This window comes from Crassostrea angulata, chromosome 6 (genome assembly GCF_025612915.1).
Source record: "Crassostrea angulata isolate pt1a10 chromosome 6, ASM2561291v2, whole genome shotgun sequence".
NCBI classification, from domain to species: Eukaryota; Metazoa; Mollusca; class Bivalvia; order Ostreida; family Ostreidae; genus Magallana; species Magallana angulata.
This window is the reverse complement of record NC_069116.1, coordinates 2,944,079-2,966,868: the sequence shown is the minus strand read 5'-3', so window position 1 is coordinate 2,966,868 and position 22,790 is coordinate 2,944,079. Positions and strand designations below refer to the sequence as shown.

The following is a 22,790-nucleotide window of genomic DNA, read 5'->3' as shown; positions in this document are numbered from 1 at the left end:
TCGATACGATGCGCTTAGAGTACCCCGGGAGTTTCAGAAGCACACGGGCGTTGACGTCCGATAAGAAGACGTGAGTGCTACGTAAACAATCTCAATAAACTAATTATCCCGGAAAGCCGAGGAAAAGAATGTCGTCTTTACCAGCGTGGACATTTTAAACTCATTCGAACATTAAAAAGAAATGGGGACATCACCGAACATTGCATTATGCCAGTGCCATATCTGAAAGGGAAACCCAGTTCAGTACATGCATTTTGTAGCACATAAACTTGAAAAGTCTATCATGATTACATTTCGATCTCATCGAATACCGCATCAGCAAATCTCATAGAGGATTCAAACTACTACGGGAGACTCCGACCTGGATCAGTATTGGTATCGACCTTTTCAAATAAAGACATGCTGATTTAAGCAAAGTGAGAAGCCTTCGAACAACTGGATCTTTATCTTAACAAACATATTGATTTTAAAACAATGAATATAAATAGACTGTACATTGAAAGAATGAACTCTGAAAAAAAATGCACTTAAATTGATCAAATGCAAGGGTCTCGTCTACAGAGGGACGAGAATGTTAAGACACTAAATACATCTTTCTTTCTTTTTAGATTCTTTTTTGTAGCAGAAATTTAGACATTCTTTATAATGTATGATTTATAAACATTAATTTTATTTCATTGTTACTTTCTCATTTTGTAAGGAAATAATCAAAACTGAATTACGTAAATTAATATAATCAATATCAGTTTTATATTGTAAAGCAATTAAGGTGTCCATGAAAATACATATCCAGTTCATGAAACTTAATATCTGCAATAATTATTAACATGAAGCTATATCGTTCATTAACAATCACGGGATCGACAAGACACTTGGACAGCGATCGGTCTGTCCGTCCTTAATAAAGGGACAACCTCTCGTTTATCTATCGCTAATCCACTGATTACCGTATAGTTAGTGTTTGGGAAAACCTCGCACCAAAAAATTTCTGACGGTTTACCCATAGCGCAACATGGTGCGGATGGGATATAGCTTCGCTTACCGTGTCCATATGAACGAGAGCGCTACTTGATGCAAAGATAGTGGGCCGCAATATTGAAAGAAAACTTTAATACCTATCATAATCGTACTTTGTAATCTTGTATTTCATTTGTATTGTAATATGTCAAACATTATGCATTTCAAAAGTAATTAGTGCATATCATATTTCAAAGTACAAACCACACAAAGTTTATTGGACGAGTTAACAATTAACACTATACTAGGTGTCACGGGACAGAACTTTTTTTTGGATAGAATTCATTGTAGCCAGGGGATGCGTGTCTTCGGAACTCTGTAACTAGAATTTCCTCAGTTCCTATTCAGCACAAATACCTTTAATTCTCTCAAGAAAATTACCAGTCAAAACCAGTAAAATTCTCTACATACTGGATTTTATGAGATTTTGACCCTTTCATATTTTGCTAATTTTTCATGATTTTTCAGCTCTTTAGACTTCCCCCAGCTAATTCCCTGCAAAGGGTTGACCTTCCGTACCGCGTGCATGTTGCACCATCACATGTCAGAAACTTACCGGTGTATAGTTTACAATGTCCCATCCACCTACTGTTCGTGTAATTTTACCTCCCGTCTGTAACTTGCAATTTCACTGTGTAAAGTCAACACAACAGTCATAGCCGCAGGTTTCGCATTTTACCTCTCATTCTCATGTACCTGACATATGGGCCTACATATTGCATATCAATTTCAACAAGACACCCCTCTAACTAATGATAATCATTAAAAATCATTTCATGAATTTTAGCAACACCCATAAGCCTTCAAGTACAGCAACTCTCAATTTTACAAAAATATTGAGGGTACTTTATTCGAAACTATCCCTTGCTACCCTAGACGTGGTGAGCTGTCGGAACTTCTCGGATAAATTCTTGATTGATAATTGAGACAAAAAGCAGAAGAATTCCGACTACGTGTTCACAGGGGATAGTTAGGATTATGGGATAGTTAGGGTAAGGAGATAGTTAGGCTAATTGGATGGTAAGGCTAATGGGATAGTTAGGCTAGGGGGATCGAAAGGCTAAGGGGATAGTTAGGCTAAGGAGATAGTTAGGTTTGGCTAGGGAAAAAGTTAGGCCAAGTAGATAGTTAGGCTAGGGGAAAAGTAAGGCCAAGGAGATAGTTAGGCTAAGGAAACAGTTAGGCTGAGGAGATATTTAGGCTAAGGAAACAGTTAGGCTGAAGAGATATTTAGGCTAGGGAAATAGTAAGGCCAAGGTGATCGTTAGGCTAGGGAAAAGGTTAGGCCAAGGAGATAGTTAGGCTTAGGAAATAGTTAGGCTGAAAAGATAGTTAGGCTAAAGAGATAGTAAGGCTAAGGGGATGGTTAGGCTAGGAAAAAAGTTGGGTTATAGAGATAGTTAGGTTTATGGGTTAGTTAGGCTAAAGGATAGTTAAAGGTGGATAGTATGGATGGATTCAGGAAGAAACGTTTCCTGTCGCGAGGGGTGCTCCGTTCGCCGGTGTTTTTGTGTTTTATTTCAAACCTTTAATTTTGAAATAACATAGCTTAGCCTTTACAGCTACTTTTTTTTATTTAGATAAATGTTTTAAAGATAATCATTTACAAAATTATTTTCTTATAAATATATTGAGTATCAAAATTGTTAGATGCAACAAATATATAGCTATTGTCTTTCCTCATCCTATAATGTAGACCTCTTCAAGTTTAGTATGGTATCGGTATCTTATCAAGAATCCAGACAGTTTTCAGATGCCTATATTCGGAAGACGCAAGATGAAAAATCGAGAAGCTGAATTTATTGTTTTTATTCAATGCTTTCTTCATTCCAGTTCTAAAGTGGTTAAGCGAAGTATACAAGAGAGCCAGATTTCCATAATGGGAGAAACGCGACTACTCTTCAACTCCGTCCACGAGTCGATTGGTTCCCATATTGAAATTGACAAAGGCTGATAAAGTGTTGGTTTTACAATGCAGGAATCATAGTATCAGTTTGAGAGGCTTTATGTGAATACGATAAAGGGGATATTTACGAGACTCGTATTTGCCACAATCACACCGAGTGCAGTGTTAGACACTTTAAATTGGTCCTAAATGAATTCCTTTTAATGGCTGCCTTTGAAGTGCGTTACTTAACAATTGTTACAGAATTAATTCGATTCGACAACTGTATTGTAGATTTAGCGAGATGGAAATTCAATAAATCGAAAACTGTGTCACCTTGACCCAGAAGTGTGTAAAAGAAGGAAAACCCTTGAAATTATAAAAAAAATTTAAAAAAGATAAAAATTCTAATGTTAAATTTAAAGCTCAGTCTATAGTTAAATTGACCGTTTTAATGCTTAGAGATATTGTCAAATTTATATATTTTAATAACTTTAACTTAATTTATCCAGAATTCGGGTTCTGATGACTGTACGAAAGAACGAATGGGCTAAATAATATTTACGCTAAGTTATTGAAAGTTAAAATTCCCGCCAAATATCTTACACGCTAAATATAATCCGTTTACAGTTAAATGATTGGTAAAATTGCGACACTGTTTTAGGTTTTCGCAGGATTTTAGGATTTAGAATTTAGGATTTGCTTTTTCTCTAGATATATTATTTTCTATTTTATTCAAATTTAAGCTTTTTAAAACGATCAACATTGATATCGGTGAACACATATTGATATAATAACTGATTCGTTTAAATCTGAGCACTGGAGAGAAACACCTAACGGGAGATGGACTGAGCAGTGGAGAGAGACACCTAACGGGAGATGGACTGAGCAGTGGAGAATGACACCTAACGGGAGATGGACTGAGCAGTGGAGAGAGACACCTAACGGGAGATGGACTGAGCAGAAAGTCAGTCGGAGGAACTTGTTCACCAATTATCTGTCATCAAAGAGATTTCACAATACAAAGTAAATATGTTTTTATCCAAAACTAATCTCTAAACAAGGAAAATATATGAATTTGAAACAAGATTTTGTCGGCCTGCAGCAGTAATTGCGTATCCATTTTCATTTCTTATATTTCTGGCTGGGCAATCAGTCAAATTTATAGATTGACTGGAAACATATGAATATTTTTCAAGAAAATGATGACATTGTTTTTTATTCTGATCAACAACTTAATTTGTCTCCAACAAAGATATGATATATGTCAATAGACAGACCTGCAGGCCCCTCTCTCTCTCTCTCTCTCTCTCTCTCTCTCTCTCTCTCTCTCTCTCTCTCTCTCTCTCTCTCTCTCTCTCGACAGGACCCCCTGGGTGTTTGTTTGGTTTGACGATAGAGGTAATATTGTTGTAAAAGTATGTTCCAAGTCACCCTGCACTATAAAGGCCCCAATTAAAGCATTCCTCTGTAAGAGCACTAAATAAAATACAGTCTTTGAAAGGGATTTTGAATTGTCAGTGAGTTGCTTTCAAATTCAGGAAATTATGACCGACATAAATATGAAAGATTTATAACCACCACCCAGAGTAATTACTCTATATCCGGTGTGCCTAATCAAACCACTATTTACACCCATAACTTTTGGTTTGTAAGGCAAAACATTATCAATTTAACAGTCATTTAAAGCATTGATTATCAAAACCATTCGAATACCCCCGTCTTTTAAGTTTGTAATGCTGATGTCGTTTAAATCGATCCATTCCATCTGCCAAGATTTTTAACCCATTAAATTAAAGAGGTTATGCTCTCTAAAAATTGTGTAGCCTGAATGTTGTTAAAATCCTTCTGAAAATTGTGGCTTGGGGATTGTTGGAGGTAAAAAACACATATTCATACAAAAGAACCCTCTAACAGCCAAAACGACATAAAATATAAAAATAACATATGTATTCAACTTCTTATATGTTAACGAGGGCTAAGTACACTAAATACATCAATTTTGAAATAACTGTACACAAGTGATTATTGTGGGGATTTTATGTCCAATTTCCAGGCACGTGGTTTAAGCCAACAACAGTTTCCGATGTTTCAATAAATACGTTGCCAGTTTACATTACGTTTCTGTGTTAACAATTTCCAAGGAACAAGTTCTAGCTATCCTTCCCTTTGAGCTTTAACACGTGCATTGGAGAGGTACATGTATTAATATTGGCTCCGTGCGTGATCAAATTTTCAAGAAATTTGTGAAACTCGTGAACATACAGAAATTTTTGAGTCACAAGAATAAACACAACCTCATAGAATTAATAATCATTCTCTGTATATCTGACATAAAAACTAAAACAATATTTACTCAAACAACATCAGCGGATCAGCCATTCTTGAAAGAGTTTTGTCTGTTGATTCTTGCACCTTAGCTTACTAAAGCGTTTCTTTTAGGGCTGATGTTTAGGAGATAACTATCTATAAACAAACAAGAAGGACCCCGCGGGACGTGCGCCGTACGCCGGAGTCAAAGTCCGTGTAGATAAAGAAATCAAAAGTAGACTCTTCCTCGGCATATCTAGAATATGCCTTAAACCTGCGCTGGGGGATTGAGACAAATTACAGGATAATAATGGCGCTGTAAACAAGGCGTTAAGCTCTTACAGAAATATTAACTTGCAGTTTTTATTTGCATTTCACGGGTAATAAAATAGCTAAAAGTGGTATATTTCACAAAAGTTCACAAAAAGGCGTTATCGTTATCAGGCTGTAGATAGTCTTATCTGCCGGCAGATAACAGGCCGCTTCTTTTAACCATCATGCACGCTCATAGCAACCGTGACATTGTTCCAAGATATACCTCAATATAAAACTCTCCAACTGGAGATATGCTTGTAATCTGTAAGGTTTACTATTGGTTAGTTATTACTTCAATATTTTTTTTTACAATAATCCAAATTGAACAAAGTTCAGAAACATGCCTATTTATTGACAAAAGTACATGTTTTACCCTTTGTTGCAGCACGCTTTATAACTACTGTGTGGCTCAAATAAACTGTTTGGTGAAGAGTTACCCTTTTTTGCTAAGCTCTTCTGTTCTTCCTCGTTCCTAGGTATATAAAACAATATTTCAGTTTTTCAAGTTAACCCTAGCCTTGCATCATAGCGCCTCTTTGCTAACCGTGGGTCGAAATAGCTGACATCCATCACTATAATAGATACTGATCATCTTTGATTCAAGATGAAAAAAGTGTGCAAATAAAGATCTAAATCGCAAAAAGAAAACCAAGAAAGGCGAGAGATTTGTAGACTAGCACTATAAGCCTCTCTTTTCATGACCAACAGAAACCGAATTTGAAAAACATGAAATCGCACTTAGAAAAGTGATCGCATTTTTTCATCTAACAAATATTGGTCATCCATGAACCAATCTAACCCAGCTACTTTTTCATTCGTATAGAGAAAGCTTACAAATGAAATATCCTGTGTAAACCTGTGAGGGAATTGTCAAGGAATCAGATATTGTTCACGGACAAACTATTCCGTTATCGCCGTTCAGATTCCGTAAAGATCCATAAAATCATTACATTGATCTCTAACGCCAGATTGTTAAGATTATCTCACAATCGTGTCAGAAGCTAATGAGTGCAATTACAACTGCCTAGATACTCTCTCTCTCTCTCTCTCTCTCGCTCTCTCTCTCTCTCTCTCTCTCTCTCTCTCTCTCTCTCTCTCTCTCTCTCTCTCAGGTGCATGCATGCCATGATCTTTAAAAAAGTAATCCAACACAACATTACTAGTAAACCAAGGCGATGAGAACCCGATTGTTTTAATACAATATGTTGTGTCATATTGTGTCATGATGTAAATTTTGAATTTACCTGGTGGCAATAAATACAACATGATGTAAATTTTGAATTTACCGGGTGGCAATAAATACAACATTTACAACATGATGTAAATATTGAATTTATCGGGTGGCATTAGATACAAAATTTCAGTACAAGTGACAACATTTATGTATACCTGTATATATGACAGTAAATGTTATTATCTGTACGTGCACAAGTTCTCCTGTAAATACACTACCACCTCATGTTATACATACGTTATACTGATAAGCTGTAAAGCTTAAAGAAATAAAGAATTGAATGTTGTAAATTTTGTATTAACTGCCACCAGGTAAATTCAAAATTTACAACATGGTTGACTTTTAATGTTCCTCATTTTGCCAATTAAATTATTATGCTGTATTGAATACAAAAGTTTAAAAGTTACAGACGAGGTGAGTAAAGCTCTTGGGAGAAGAAAACCTGGGTCCACACAGTCGTAACTCGAATTTTTCTTTGCAAGTGTAAATTGTTTTGATCAAAACCTTAACTTCACATATACCTCAATTAACAAAACCACTTATAAATCACAATAAATTAGTTGCCATTGTTCACTGACTTTCAGTGTATACTCAGATGTCAAAGGAAAAGATTTTTTTCCTAATATTTTCTGAACATTTTCTGAAAATGTTAAGTTTTTAAATAGTGTACCGTATTAATGAGATGTATTATATTAAATCAAAACCTTCAGCACCAACTAACTGACTTATCAGCATAAAAAAAACCAATCAATTACACAAACGATCGAAAGTGCACTACTGAGTATTTGGACACACCTTTTTGTTACAGATATATATGTGTTTAAAACGAATATCGTACCAATGAAAAATTGAACGATAGTGAAAAGGGAAATATTTGGTTGTTTGAACATTTGCAATACAAATTTTTGACATGTTTTTAAATAAGAGCAAATATTTCGGCAAACGTAAATGTGTTAGACACAGTGGTATTTATAGGGTTTCCCGCCCATATGTCGGTCTGAATTCACACGAAATCACTTAACAAGAGTGAGTCCCGCATAGATTTTAATCGCAATCTCACACATCGGTGTTCCCGGGGTCCCATCTGCGGATCTAGGCGGTTTATTGAATCGGTGTTATCTGCAGGCAGACCCTATTCCATTTCTAATGGCTTCTATGTGGAAGATTCGTTCCTTGGAATTATTTACATGTCACGCTTTATCGGATGCCCATCTTAAAATACGATCTATTTTGTGACGTCACTAACAGTTTCAGGAATGATGGTTTTATGAAATCTGGAATTGATTTTGGTTAAAAAAAAATCATTCACCATTTCCCATAAAACACTTTATACTGAAAATTTCCTATTAATAACCAGTGAATTTGTTTTTTACTTTTTAAAAATAACGTTTTGAATGTTAGAATACATGCAGAAAACAAAAAGGAACGTACCTGATATGATATAGACGGAAAACACCATACATAAACTGTCCGACGATCGCTACATGTGTCTCTTGTTTTAATTCCTCTAGAAAAGCCAGTGGTTTGCTGGCAGAAGAGGAATCAAATGGCCTCGATATGTGACTCCTGATACCCCTCCCCCTATCTACACGTAAGCAGATGGTTCAACGCGAGCTTAGCGCTGGAATCTTTATGAATGGCAGAAAATATACCGCTTTTGAACATTCTTGACCTAAAATAATTCAAATATTGATAATGATTATGAGAATTAATTAAATGTGATAAAGTATTGTTTTTATGTCTTTTAAGAAATTAACCTTTTAAGAAGCACCTTGAGCTATTAAAACTCGAACCAATTAAGATCATTCGTTTCAGACTCCATGATATTTTTATCCAATCTTGACAAACAGTGCTGCAATACTTTGTCAAAGGTCCCCCTAGACATAGTTGTTTATAAACTTCTAATCATATCAAGTATAATAAATGTAAGTGTCGTGGATATTTTCATTGTCTGTTGACCACCCATGGGAAGAACTATTTAGCGGAGAGAAAACAACGTCCGGTCGAGTCATACCGGAATCTTGGAACAACATTCCCGGCCATACTGTGCCCGTGAAGCCTGCCAATGTAAGCAAAGAGATCTAAAGGGGAGTCACTAATGAGCGGCAATGACGCCATACAACCGATAATCGGGCTAGTTTTCTGAAACTTATAGCTGCTCTGAATTTAGTTCTGATCAGTAAGTAAAGATGCTGAGGATTTGTTAATACTGCACGAAATTCTAATTTTAACAATAAAGCCACAGTACAAAGTCAAGTACACTGTTTGTTTACATGAAATACTATAGTAGATATACAAATTAACGAAAAGATATGAAAGTTGTAAGTTTTTGCTCTTGTTTCACTTAAAAAGGTATGAAAATTTAATTACAATTCCAATTGAAGCACAATTTCAAGCCCTCATATTGTCACACCATTTTACCTTAACAGTGTTGCAGAATTGACCCCCTTGTATAGATATATACATGCATCTACCGTTCAACAGAGAATTTCTTGCACAAATTGAGACTTCGATTTTTTTTAATTAACTTAATTTTTGTGGTCCTGTCTTGTAGTAGGCTTTGAGTGTTTCGATAGTTCTCTATTTTTGAGGCTGTCACATGTATGTGGTGTCATAGGTTCATACAAAGATCGACCTCACGTACTCCTATTTACTGCAACCTCATCCACATCCACTCACCCCCATAGACTGCATCCACATCCACTCACCCCCCCATAGACTGCATCCACATCCACTCACCCCCCATAGACTGCAACCACATCCACTCACCTCGATAGACTGCATCCACATCCACTCACCCCCTAGACTGCAACCACATCCACTCACCCCCATAGACTGCAACCACACCCACTCACCCCCATAGACTGCATCCACATCCACTCACCCCCCTCCCCCATAGACTGAATCCACATCCACAACCAATATTTTTATCTCGTAATTACGAGAAAAGATCTCGTTAATACGAGATAATTATCTCGTTAATACGAGAAAATATCTCATAATAACGAGAAAAGATCTCGTAATTACGAGAAAAGATCTCATTATTACGAGATAATGTTCTCGTTATTACGAGAAAAGATCTCGGTATTACGAGTTGATTATCTCGGTATTGCGAGAAAAGATCTCGTTATTACGAAAAAAGATCTATATAAAATGGTGCGTTTCTGAAAAGAATTCTAAGTCGACTGGATCACCCTTTCAGTCTATATTTTTCATTCCAGAAACGTTGATTCAATTTTGATTAATATTTGAACAACAACGATCATTATTCATTAATTTCTACATATCAAAATGATCGGATTTGACATTTTATCTTAAATGAATAATAGGAAAGAACTTTATGTAATACTATATTCAACATATATATTATAATCCCACTCCGAAGTAAATACCAGGTAGTTCATGTTCATGTATATTGAAAATAATTGATTTTATATATTAACATTATTAATCAATAGTTCAATGAATTTATTAATCAATCTGCTTTGCTACTTCTTCTGAAATTTCTTTAAAACTGCTGGGTCCGATTTTATATCAAATTATGTGTACGCTTTTAAACGATGATTATGCTAAGTATGTGTATATAAATAGACATTGCAGTAGTTCATACACTTTATATAACAAGAATAGAATAATGAAACACGCCATTTTAAATACAGTTTTCTCGTAATAATGAGATAATTAACTCGTAATAACGAGATCTTTTCTCGTTATTACGAGATCTTTTCTCGTAATAACGAGATATTTAACTCATAATAACGAGATCTTTTCTCGAGATAACGAGATAATTAACTCGTTATAACGAGATCTTTTCTCGTAATTACGAGATAATCAACTCGTAATAACGAGATAAAAATAATTTAAGTGACCCTCTTCGTCTTTCGTGCTTTTTTCGACAAGACTTTGGAATAATCTGCCCTGTAGTATTCAACAAAACCCATCCTTATCTTATCTTAAACGCATCTCTCATATCAATTACTCCTCCTGCATCGAAATTATTTTACAATGATTCTCGCAAATGTTAAAATCTTGCATGCTAGACTGAGACAAGAATGTGGTTCGCTAAATACCCATCTTTATTCTCGAAATATCGTCAACAGTCCAGATTGTACTTGGGTGTAACCGAAACAACTCAACATTTCTTCTTCGACTTTTTACACATATCAACGTACACTGTACCTCAATGCACTACCTTAAAACATCAATACTGAAACTATTATTTAGTGACAACAATTTTTCATATCTAGATTTAATACTCGACAATACTTAACAAACCCTTGCACATGTACGCAGATAGTGACAGCAAGCATTGAAAACCCAGGTGCTGCAAGCCATATTAATTTGAATATCATATTGACAAATGGTGTTGGACAAATCATGCAATTATCATCTGATTGAAAATATCCCATTTTTGGCAAAAATACGCACTTTTTGTGAAATTGAATTATCATCAATACGTGTATATATCATATTTCTATTATGACGTATGTCAGATAATTTAACTATATAAACTGTATTTACATGTAGGTTTTTAAAAATATATCTAGGAAATTTCTAAAGCTTTATTCATAACTTTTAATTTTATGGGCATAAACACTTAAATTAAGTCTTAATCCTAAATGTAGTCCTTTAAGGTATTTAATAATTTGCTTGAACTCTTTTCTCTACATGAAACAGCCCAGCGCGCTATACTCTATCCTTGCAGTCTGCCAAGAGGCCTGGATATGAGTGTTTTCCTTTCATCTGCGTCCTTATCATTCTCTTGCTGTGGTACGGTCAATTCTATTGTGAACAGAGTCTTCGACTGCTGGGAGACTATTACTGCGTATGGTTAAAAGTGTTAGGGAAAACTAACTTCCTATCTAACTCCACTCTGAGTTCCTAGTCATTTCCTTTCTCCAGTGGTGATGTACGTCTTGCCGCTGTGTCGTCTGTAGATCCACCCTGTCTTACAAATTTTATCTGTCTTTGCTTTCGAGTCTGATGCTCGTTTCCTTTTCCTATCTACAGCACATCAGCAACCTCCCGCGGGACTTTTTCATGTCGCATTCTATATATATATATATATATATATATATATATATATATATATATATATATATATATATATATATATATATATATATATATATATATATATCCTGAGTTAGAGACACTTGGCATCCTGATTTAATATGCGCCATGGTCCTCTTTTTCCACACAGACTACAGTTTGGGTCTTCACTTAGTCGCCACTGTTGTGTCATATACTGACATAAGGACGAATGGTATTCTAAACTGGTCTTTCCTTCACAGTTCTTTCCAAGTTAACTTCCGCTGTGGTAGGTCCCACTTCATCCAAGTCATCTGCTTTCCAAGTTCAGTTGTTTTTTGCTTTCCTTTGATCTTCCTCTGTGCTCTTTACTTCAGCCTGAACCAAAGTGTGCATTTATGTTGCTTATGTTTTAGACCACTGCATGAATTGTGACATTTGTACGCCTTGTCGTCCAGTGCTTGTGTTACCAACAATGTCTCGTAAGTGACGCATAATCTCTCTTTGGTCCACTGATGTTATTTCTGACCACTTTCTTCCTGTCCTTGTCTAGATCCCTGCTCTAACCACCCTGTCATCTGCCGAGTTTCTTACCAAGCGGCACTTTACAACCTCAATTTCTTCCACCGCTGAGGATACTGGTATGCGCAGCTGGGTTGAGTTGCGTAGAGTCCAATCAATGTGAACGTTGGTGAAACTCCATGTCATCTACTCAGATACCCACTCGCTTTCTTTTCCATTGCTTCAACAACTTCATACATAAGGAGTAGCAACGTTATTCTTAGCAGGATAGAATATATATCCAGCTTTGCTGGATAAATGCACGCCTTATACTTTCCTGGTAATCCACTGACGTCAACTCCTTTCTGTCCTGTTGAGATAGAACCTCTTCTTTGTGACTTCGATACTATCTTTGTCCTCGAGGGATTCATTAAACCACTTTCCCAAGCATTTAATTAGATTTCCTACTATTGATGGGATCTGCTCTCCTTGAATTTGTATCTTGCCGAGTCTGTTGACCTGGTCCTTCCTTAATACAAAGAAATATAGATTTCTTTGGCTTCCACTTCATACTAGTACCTGTCAATGAAACGATGACTTCCAACGCTTCCAGAACCCATCTTGCTTGCATGTATACTGTAAACGTATTACATTTGGATGTGTACACTATTTAGCGTTTTTGGCGTAAAACGGCGTCCGCTTAATCAAGTACATCGCCAAATGTAACTGTGAATTCACCCATGAAGCCTCTGATTGGTTGTTGATAGATCCCTGAGTTCATCCTTGGCCCCACTTGTCTCTCTTTCTGTAGATCTGGTCAGCATCCCCATTCCCATTACAGGGTAGTGAAGATTGTACATCCTGTGACTATTACTTTACTCCCTGCCAGGATTCGGTGTAATCGTCAACCGTGAACCGGATCTGTATTCCTCAGAAATAACTCTTGAAAATCTCTTGCATATTTCTTGGTCAGAGTAATAATAATAATACTGATAACCTGGTATATGTTATAGGTCCCTCGTGAGCGACAGATCCAAAGGCGTTAGTTAAGTCTAACCACACTGCTGCAAAGTTTTTCTTCCCTTCCTTGGCTTCCTTAATGAGCTGGTGTGTGTGTTCAACGTATCCGGAGAACCTTGTTATGCCTGCCTTCTGTATGGATGACATTATGTATCTGTTGTCAACGAAGTACCCTGATATCCGCTTTGCAAGTACTGCTATGAATACTTTCCCTTCCACATTTAGCAACGTTATAGTTCTAAACTGGATGTTGGACTTTTGTTATTCTCTTTCGGAACCCTCTGACTTTTTCCAACATGCTGATATTGTTCCTTTTCTCTAGATTACTCGGAAAAGTTGCCACAAGTAACGCTGGACACTTCTTATACACTATATAAGGTACCCCATTTGGTCCTGGAGCTGAGTGTGATCTTTCTTTCTTGACAAAATCATTTACTTCCTTCCATGCTGACCCCTTTACATCCCTAATGGCCTCAGGTGGGTCATCTTTCACTTCATATGGGTATTGACTTATGAATCTTTTTTACTGGGTCATAGTATGTTTCATGTATATACATGCACCCCTCAACACTGAACAGTGAAGAGTTTCTGACCTTTCTTCACCCAGGAGCTTCTTTGTAAACTTGAATAGAATCTTGACAAATCTTGCATTGCTACTCCCTCTTTTTCTCTTCTCCTGCCTCTATTGCTCTGCTCTCCGTAGTCTTGATACCTCTGTCTTGATACCATCTGTCAGCTGTGCTTTATCTGCTTTATCCCAGTCGTTTGCTCTTCTAAACAGTTTGTTCAACGCTTTTAGTTCTTTTAAAACTACATTTCCTCTCCTTCACTCTGTCATTAGCCTGAATGGAAAGGCCAGTCCTACCAACCAGTCAGCTCATCAAGCGGACGGATCCTCACCATTGACTGTTGTTGGGGAAACTATCTCCTGTTTTTCAAGTGACTTTCATTTATTTCTTGGAAGGACTAATGATTGAGAATCTGGATGTTGATGTTCTCGTTAATGGTGACAAATTACGTTTCTGTTCGCTTATCCAAAAGTCGAGCTCTGATAGGAAATAACACAGTATACACTAATGAATCAGCTATCACTGCTACCCTTAATCGTCCAAACAACTCAAAGGTAATGTTCTCCGTATCGTAGCCTCCACAACTGTTTGGCCAGGGGAATACCTACAAGTAGACGTTCTGGAAGCAATACTTTACCATGATGGTCTTCTGGCTCCCTTGCTTCGCCATCTATCTTACATAGTGTTGAGAACAAGATATGCGTTCCAAATACCAGATGTGGCCCAGTCAATTTACGAAAGCATGAACATTTATGTCAGGTTCGACAAGTTTATGTTCCAAAAACAGAAGCCGCAGCTGCAATGACTATAAATACTGGTGGAAAAAAGCAGCTTCAGAAACAGTGTTGGGGCAACCACGACATACTCATCATTAGTCACAATAAACCCTGATGGCATTCTCGCTACGGAACACGTCAAAGCTATCATAGACTCCGACAAGAAACAATATGATTTAGCCCGGTCTCTGATAGATATAATGGTAATGCTGGGTCCTTTGAAGCCCCAGTTAACATTGATCTGCCATGCCCCAACAGAGGAAGGGTCGGCTGTCTCAATATTCTTGCAACCAACTAGAATTACATAACTCCAGACCCCCTTCAATGTGCTTAAATCCATCGGTTGCACAGAGAGAATCTGGTTGGTTCCGACTTGTGACAGCATTTTGAAAAGTAGCCCATTACTGCCAGCCCCAACCATCTTTGATGCCATTGCCTGATGTTGATTCCACACTTCGATGGAGGGGGTTCCTACTTTTTCTTGCAGCAATTTTCTTAAATTGAAGGGATGGCAATTGCCAACCGGTTATCTGGTTAATCGGTATGGATGATTAACCAGATTAACCGGATGAATGAAGGTAACGGTTACAAATTCTGTAATCGGTTAGTCGGATTTTAAATGGAGAAGGCGGGAAAAAACTTTTTGAAAAACTATGAACGTTCATAATTTGACATGTTTATGTATTGCTTAGAGTTTTAAGTTGGGGATAATTGATTTACTCCTTGCTTAATTAAAGGGATTTGTACCGGATTAGTAGGCACTCATTACAGGTTAATCACCTCGACACTGCATGCCCAAACCGTGCACCGTTTCTTCAATCAAGGGTGAATAATAATGTAATCTCTACTGAGTAGTAAATGTATTTACATTTTCTTGTCGCCGTTTTGTCAATCTTAGATTCCAGTGTCACTGAACATGCATTTTCCAACGACATTGCAAGCATGGCGATTTTTCAAGATCTCGAGAACTACATGACAAAATCGTAAAATGCACACTCTGCTCAATGGAACTCTCACAAATGCGCGCGGTTCGAGACGATAAGCAAAGAACAACCCCATAAAAATGCTAAGCTAAACAATCCTTGGAGTTTCTAACTATGGTGTCCGGATAGGGCCATTTGCGTTAGCACGACATCGCGTTCAGATAAACGAGACATCGCGCTAACACACAACACGCCGTCGCGCTAACGCAACTTTTCACAACACGCCGTCGCGCTAACGCAACTTTGCACAACACGCCGTCGCGCTAACACACAACACGCCGTCGCGCTAACGCAACTTTGCATAACACGCCGTCGCGCTAACACACAACACGCCGTCGTGCTAACACAACTTTGCACAACACGCTGTTGCGCAAACGCAACTTTGCACAACACGCCGTCGCACTAACACACAACACGCCGTCGCGCTAACACAACTTTGCACAACACGCCGTCACGCTAACACGCAACACGCCGTCGTGCTAACACAACTTTGCACAACACGCTGTTGCGCAAACGCAACTTTGCACAACACGCTGTCGCACTAACACACAACACGCCGTCGCGCTAACACAACTTTGCACAACACGCCGTCACGCTAACACGCAGCACGCCGTCGCGCTAACACAACTTTGCACAACTCGCTGCATTGATAATAAATGAAAGTAATATATATATTTCAAAGTACATTTTATTTATTTTTCATCCATGTTTGCGTGCATGCCTACATATTTCAGCATGCGCAGTCTGATATTTCCGGACACGACTTCCTACTAGACTGTGAAACTTGCAAAGTTGTGTTAGCGCGACGGCGTGTTGTGCAAAGTTGTGTTAGCGCGACGGCGTGTTGTGCAAAGTTGCGTTAGCGCGACGGCGTGTTGTGCAAAATTGCGTTAGCGCGACGGCGTGTTGTGTGTTAGCGCGATGTCTCGTTTATCTGAACGCGATGTCACGCTTACGCAAATGGCCCTATCCGGACACCATATCTAACAGAGTTTCAAGATGAGCCGAACGGACAAACAAAAAGGAACGCAAAACGTTGATCCTCTCAAATGGTGGTCTGAAAATGAAGTACTGTGTCAAATTTTCGCAGATTAAACAAGAAATTTTTTATTAATACCGGGTACATATGTGCCATCTGAAAAAATATTTTCAACGGCAGGCATCATTATCAATAAACCCAGAAGCCGATTATCATCTAGCTGTCGTTATAGATCAGACAGTGTTTTTGAACAACACTGTAACGATGGTGCTGAATGGTGAGGTAACACTATAGCATGACTTTCGGAACATACGGGTATTTGTCCATGATATTTAATGCACGTTCATTCGTTACATGTGTATATCACTATTTTTCTTGATTAAAAAAAAAATGATAATATGTTCCGTTAAACTTGAACAGATTACTAGTAATAAATTACGAATCTTGAGTCTTGTTGCACGTCTGACTAAAGTTTATTTGAAATAAACAAATATGCCACCAAAAAAGTAATGTAATTTTTTGATACGATTAACCGGTTAATTGGTCAAATTGTTAACCGATTAGCAATTTTGTAACCGATTGCCATTCCTGCAAAACATATGAAATAATAAGAATGGAGTTGGTCCCCCATTTTTTTGGGGGTGCGTGTAATAGATTGAAGTGAAAATAAGGAAGTTAACAGTGTACATGTAATACAAATAAGAATACTACCCCCCCCCCCCTCCCCCTCACCAACAGGTAATGGATTTCTCTGATTTTGATACCCCCCCCCCCTTTTTTTTGGCTAGTAATAAACGATGAGCACTAAGTGCCTGCATATAGATAAATTAAAGCAATATGAGCTGCATTTTTCATGATGAATTTTTTTTTTTACTAAAATGACAAAAACATCATGGTTTTTTTAATTTCTGTTAGCCATATTTGTGGAAAAGGCCGTTAAGATGCCTTATTTGGAGCAAAATTGAATTATTGTTTTATATTCCTTAGAAGAGAAATATTTCCTTTGACAAAAATTAATGATTTTTTCAAATCTTATTTATCATAAAAGTTAAGTTATATGCAGACTTATCATACTAGCAGGTTTTGCAGCAAAATAAAATTAAGTAAGTTTATTTGAGTAACTTTATATAGTTTTGTACGTGCATATTATTGAAAATTAAAGAGAAGTTGGACCAACAGTGATGTTAATATTGTCTTATGATCCCCTGCTCCCAATCGAAGAGGAGGGGATCATGGGACAAGACTAGTTATGTTCGCCATTTATGATCGGGCTCGAGAATCGACCTATCATTTCCCCACTGGCGCCAAAAATGTAAATTACCTCTTGCTTACCACAGCGTGGCAGTCTCTGATTCCTCCCAACCTCGGTGCAGCAGAAATTGACGGTATACATATTGTGTAGACAGTGATAGTAAGCATTGATTACATACTAACAGCAGGCAACCTACAGTGACAGTATAGTATTGTGTACACCCTGATACTGTGATAGTAAGAATCGAATAGCTGTTGAATACATACTGACAGCAAGCGGCAGAAAGTGACAGTAACAGCGGGAAAATAAGGAGAAAAAGCACTTAACTCTGGCAGTGAGCAGCAGAAAGTAAAAGTAAGCAGTAGACAGTGACAGTAGACAGAGTTAAAGGGGCATGGTCACGATTTTGGTCAAATTCTATTTTTCTGTTTTTATTATTTACAATGCTTTAGGAATGCATATCTAATGATCAAATAAAATTTGAGAGTCAATCGTTGAGTTATAAGCAAGATATAGGGCTCACAATTCTTTGTCATGTAAACAAGGCTCATGCCCTGTTTTTTGTTTACATAGATTCAATATACCAGAAATAATCTTTTTCAAGCTGATTATCTATCTTCTTATTCATTTTAAGCATAAATAAACAGTTGCTAATGTTTAACACATTTATTCTAGGTCTAAAACTGGAATTTTCACTCCAACATTCAAAATGTAAACAAAAGCTTTGTTTACATGGCGAAGAATGGTAAGCTCTGTAACTCGCTTATAACTCAACAAATGACCCTCAAATTTTTGCTGCCAATAAAAAATGCTATACTGAAGCATTTTAAACATTCAAATCGAAAAAATAATTTTTGACAAAAATCGTGACCATGCCCCTTTAACAGTAGACAGTGACAGTAAGCAGGTACATTACAATCACTAGATTAAGCTACGGAGCTATAGTCGTCATCAGGTAGGGCACCCCAATTTGGTGGTTTGAATCCCATTTTTACTGATTTAGTGGTCAAACTGATTGGTATCTATTTAAGCTATCAAATGGGACATTTTTTTGGTATGTGTTTCACTTGCCTGGATGAAGGGAATCAAAAGTAAAGAGTCTGAGGAATGAGGCCATTATTGTCATATTTTGAATAAAATTTAATATTTTAGAAGACAGAAATACAATGTTTATTTTAAACACCTGAGTGCTAAACTTGAGATAGTTAAATAGATATTTATGAATAAAACATGTCATAGCACTGCCCCGGTGGTAAAATGAAAAATGATGCACTTTTCCTTCAGAAAAACTTTATCTGAAGTGAAATGAAGAGGAAAAATGCATTTGACCAATGAAAATGAGGATCATATGTTTCCGATATTATGATTGATCATTCATCGCCAAGTTTTTTCAATAGTAGTTAAAATAAAAGTGAAATTATGCTTTTAACATGTTAAATATATTCTATACTAAAAGCTCAGTAGTAGAGCTCCTGATTAGAAATAGAAAGGTTTTATTTCTGGTCCAACCATATCGGTCTGTTTTAATTCTGTATTAATTTACTAATTCCATTTTTTCCCCTTCAGATACTGTTGTGACCTTTTTTTTTTTATTTTAGTGGATTGTATTCTGTGTAATACAATGTATTATGATATATGTGTCTTTAATTAAAAAATCCCACAGTTAGTAGTGAGTAAATCTTTTTTTCTCCTTTATTTACAGAATGGGAAACCTGTCAAAAATCGTTGATGCCCTTCCTGATCACTATGGGTGTGTGATCTTTACAGGCTTGACTGGCACATTCATCAACTTGTGGATGGGCATCAATGTAGCCAAAGCCAGGAAACAGTATGACGTCCCTGTAAGTAAGCCACTCTTAGATTTTTCATTTTATCTTCAATTTTAGACCCAGCTATTTATCTCTATCTTAATCGAACAAGACTGAATACGAAATTTTTTTCAAAAAGCACTTCTTTTACAAATAAAAGGAACAAATGGACTGGAATTGACACTGTTGTGGTCTGTGTAGCTTGCTATCAGAATTTAGTGGAGATGGAAGCAGTAATGAGTAATGTTGCATCTTTTCAGTATCCTACCATGTACAGTTCAGACAATAAAATGTTTAACTGCATCCAGCGTACTCATCAAAATACGTAAGTACTACTAATAACTCAAGTACCATATCGCAGTCAGATTGTGCTAAACTACTGCATTAAACCACATTTTTAACATGATGACTCTTACCTTATCATAGTGATAATACTTAGATTTTGGGCATAATTCATCTCATCTTTGTAGACTTGAGAACTATCCCATGTTTCTGATGCTTTTGTTTATTGGAGGATTACAGTACCCAGTAAGTCACATGGTTTAAACTCCTTTTTTGTCAAAAAACAAAATAAAATATTAATTCAATTTCTGGAACTGAAGAATGATGCCACATTTTAAACCATAGAAAAAAAAATCATGTTGCATTTATTATGTTGGATTACATGTATTTACAAATTTTAGTGTCCTTTTTCTATAAATCAATTTTTTAACCAGTAAGTGACCTGCAACGTGTTGCATGTTCAACAGCAACATGTGATTAAACCTGTAGTTTGCATTTAATTTAAAGAAGAATTGTTTACATCAGTGTATTTTATTGTTAAATTATTGAAAAATGATGTACATGTAAATATTACAAATGAAAATCATTCTTTTACTTTTAATTGAATATAAACATGGATTGGTTCATTTTGATCATGTGTCGAACCTGTATTTATATGTCACGAAGGTTGCAGATTAATTCCTTTATATTTGTTGGTGAGACATTTTTGTTATGTTACAGAGAACCTCTGCCTGTGCTGGAACTCTCTATAACTTGAGCCGGATTGTCTATGCCAAGGGTTACTACACTGGAGGTAAGAGAAACTCCATCAGCAAGAGCCCTCGTTTCTTCTAACTACTATGCTGAAAAAGAAATTCAATTTTCTTTGCTTTAAAGATTTACTTCAATGGCTGTTTAAAGGCAAATTTATTGATAGAAGTCTAATAGCTAGAAATCATATATATATGTAGATATTTGCCAACAATTGAAATCCTTATAAAAGGACAGCAGGTAGCTTTTTTATAAATACATATACCGTACTTATGTGATACCGGTAGTGGGTTTTCCCATATAAAACAAGTCCACTTTAAAGTTAAAGGGACATGGTCAGGAGTTTGGTCAACTTTGATTTTTTAACTGGGTTTTCCAAAGGAAAAAGTTGTTATTTAAATAGTGAAAATGGCGGGCAGGCGGGTTAGCGGATGCCAAGAGGGTACCCTTTAATTGTACAGATAGTTCCTCCTGCAGTTTTCAAAATAGGAATATGTTGTTTTGCAGATCAATTGTACAAACCAGCTATATCAGAGTAGAGATTTAAAGAAAATAAGATTCTTTTAACTTGAGTTACAGTAACATATACTCTTTAAAGACCTGCCTTTTTTAACAGTCTACACTGTGAAGTTTGTGCCAGTTGTTGGTGATTTACCTCGATTCTTCACATTTATTCTGTACATATATGACACTATGAAGTATGTTATTTAACTTTAAGCTTGTTCATTCTGTTCAAAATTTAATGAAGTTAAAACCTGTTAATTTAAATTGCTGCCTCATGTTTCCTGCAGATCCTGAGAAGAGGGGCTGGGGCTCTTTCAGTCTCGTCGCATTGATCGCCATGCTCGGCTGTACAGTGGGCGTCGCCCTCAGACAACTCCGCATCTTTCCACACTGAACCAAGAATGCATGATAGACTCAACTATTGATATGTGCTGTGCATAAATATGTTAACACAATCAATTTTTAGTTGTTTTTATAGAGAGTCTGGTACACTTCATGAATAAATTTCAAAAGAGTTCTTGTAATAATATTACACATATACCATGTATACATGGAGTTATTGGTGCAAAACATAATAAAGGTTGTACATGTACCTTAATATTCTTAATATTTATGTTAGAAAGAACAGCAATACTAATGATATATTCATGTTGGATAGAAAAGAAACTGTTTTGTTATGATTTCAGTCTAGTCTTGTTTAGAAAGAACTGCAATATCAGTGCTAGCTGTATTTTTGTGGCTGTACTGTTTTTTTTTTAAAAGGTGGGAGATGAAGTGCTTTGCATACAATTGGAAAGAGATCTTTGGAGAATTTGTCTAAAGTCAAAGAAAAGTATATCTCTGTTTTAGTAGACGGTTTTGAAATCAGAACCATCACTGCACAAGTCTACAAATCAAGTCCTTTATCTATTGGTGCCACAGGTCCATGTGAAGATGTCCTTAAGGTAAATATCTGTGGACTCCCTTTGTCTGTAGATGACTCAAGAGTGATCTTAAACATGAAAATCTCAGACACTGGAAAACCCAACGAATGACCAGTGTGTTGAACAGGAACAGATTCATATATCTAGCCTCTCTCGAGAACAACAAGTCTTTCCTAAGGGATCCAACATGTACAAAGGTAAAATGCTGTTTATGATATTATAATCAATTGTAGAGGGTCTTAAAGCCCAATGGGAAACATTTTCGAGAAAAGAGATAAACAAAGAAAACCACTAAAAATCATGACGTTTTTGGGTCCATTCAAGCTTAGACGCCTTTTAAATCGGACAACTATAAACGTAGCAGACAGCAACAGTAAACAATGTGTGATACTGACAGCATGCATTGAATACCGGTACATATGGACAGCAAGCATTATACTGTGAAGGCAAGCATTGTGTAGATATTAATGACAGTAAGCATTATACTGTGAAGGCAAGCACTGTGTAGATATTAATGACAGCAAGCATTGAACACATACTAACAGCAAGCAACAAGCAGTGACAGTAAACATTTGGTTGGACACGGACAGAAAGCAATATGAGAATATATACTGACAACAAGAATCAGACAGTGACAGTAAACATTGGGTT

General features: G+C 36.6%; 2 protein-coding genes across 2 annotated transcripts in view; one reads left to right on the top strand and one right to left on the bottom strand.

Moving 5' to 3' along the window:
• The window catches only part of LOC128186866 (sodium-dependent dopamine transporter-like), a 29,792-nt gene extending 21,451 nt beyond the window's left edge, over nucleotides 1-8,341 (bottom strand). The window contains exon 1 of the mRNA XM_052856805.1: nucleotides 8,193-8,341. The gene's annotated coding sequence lies outside the window, so the exon portion shown is untranslated. The remainder of the gene's footprint in view (nucleotides 1-8,192) is intronic.
• On the top strand, nucleotides 3,786-21,808 carry LOC128186869 (microsomal glutathione S-transferase 3-like). The gene is made up of 6 exons (XM_052856813.1): nucleotides 3,786-3,928; nucleotides 19,575-19,713; nucleotides 19,941-20,005; nucleotides 20,151-20,208; nucleotides 20,683-20,755; nucleotides 21,504-21,808. Exons 1-6 carry the CDS (start codon nucleotides 3,801-3,803, stop codon nucleotides 21,608-21,610), a joined length of 570 nt encoding a protein of 189 aa, XP_052712773.1. The 5' UTR covers nucleotides 3,786-3,800; the 3' UTR covers nucleotides 21,611-21,808.
• Nucleotides 21,809-22,790: the final 982 nt, after the last annotated feature.

Coding starts and splice junctions, on each gene's coding strand:
- LOC128186869 (XM_052856813.1), top strand. CDS start 3,801: ATGACACCTAACGGGAGATGGACTGAGCAGTGGAGAGAGACACCTAAC. Junction 3,929..19,574: donor AAGAGATTTCACAATACAAA/GTAAATATGTTT, acceptor CTTTATTTACAG/AATGGGAAACCTGTCAAAAA. Junction 19,714..19,940: donor GGAAACAGTATGACGTCCCT/GTAAGTAAGCCA, acceptor GCATCTTTTCAG/TATCCTACCATGTACAGTTC.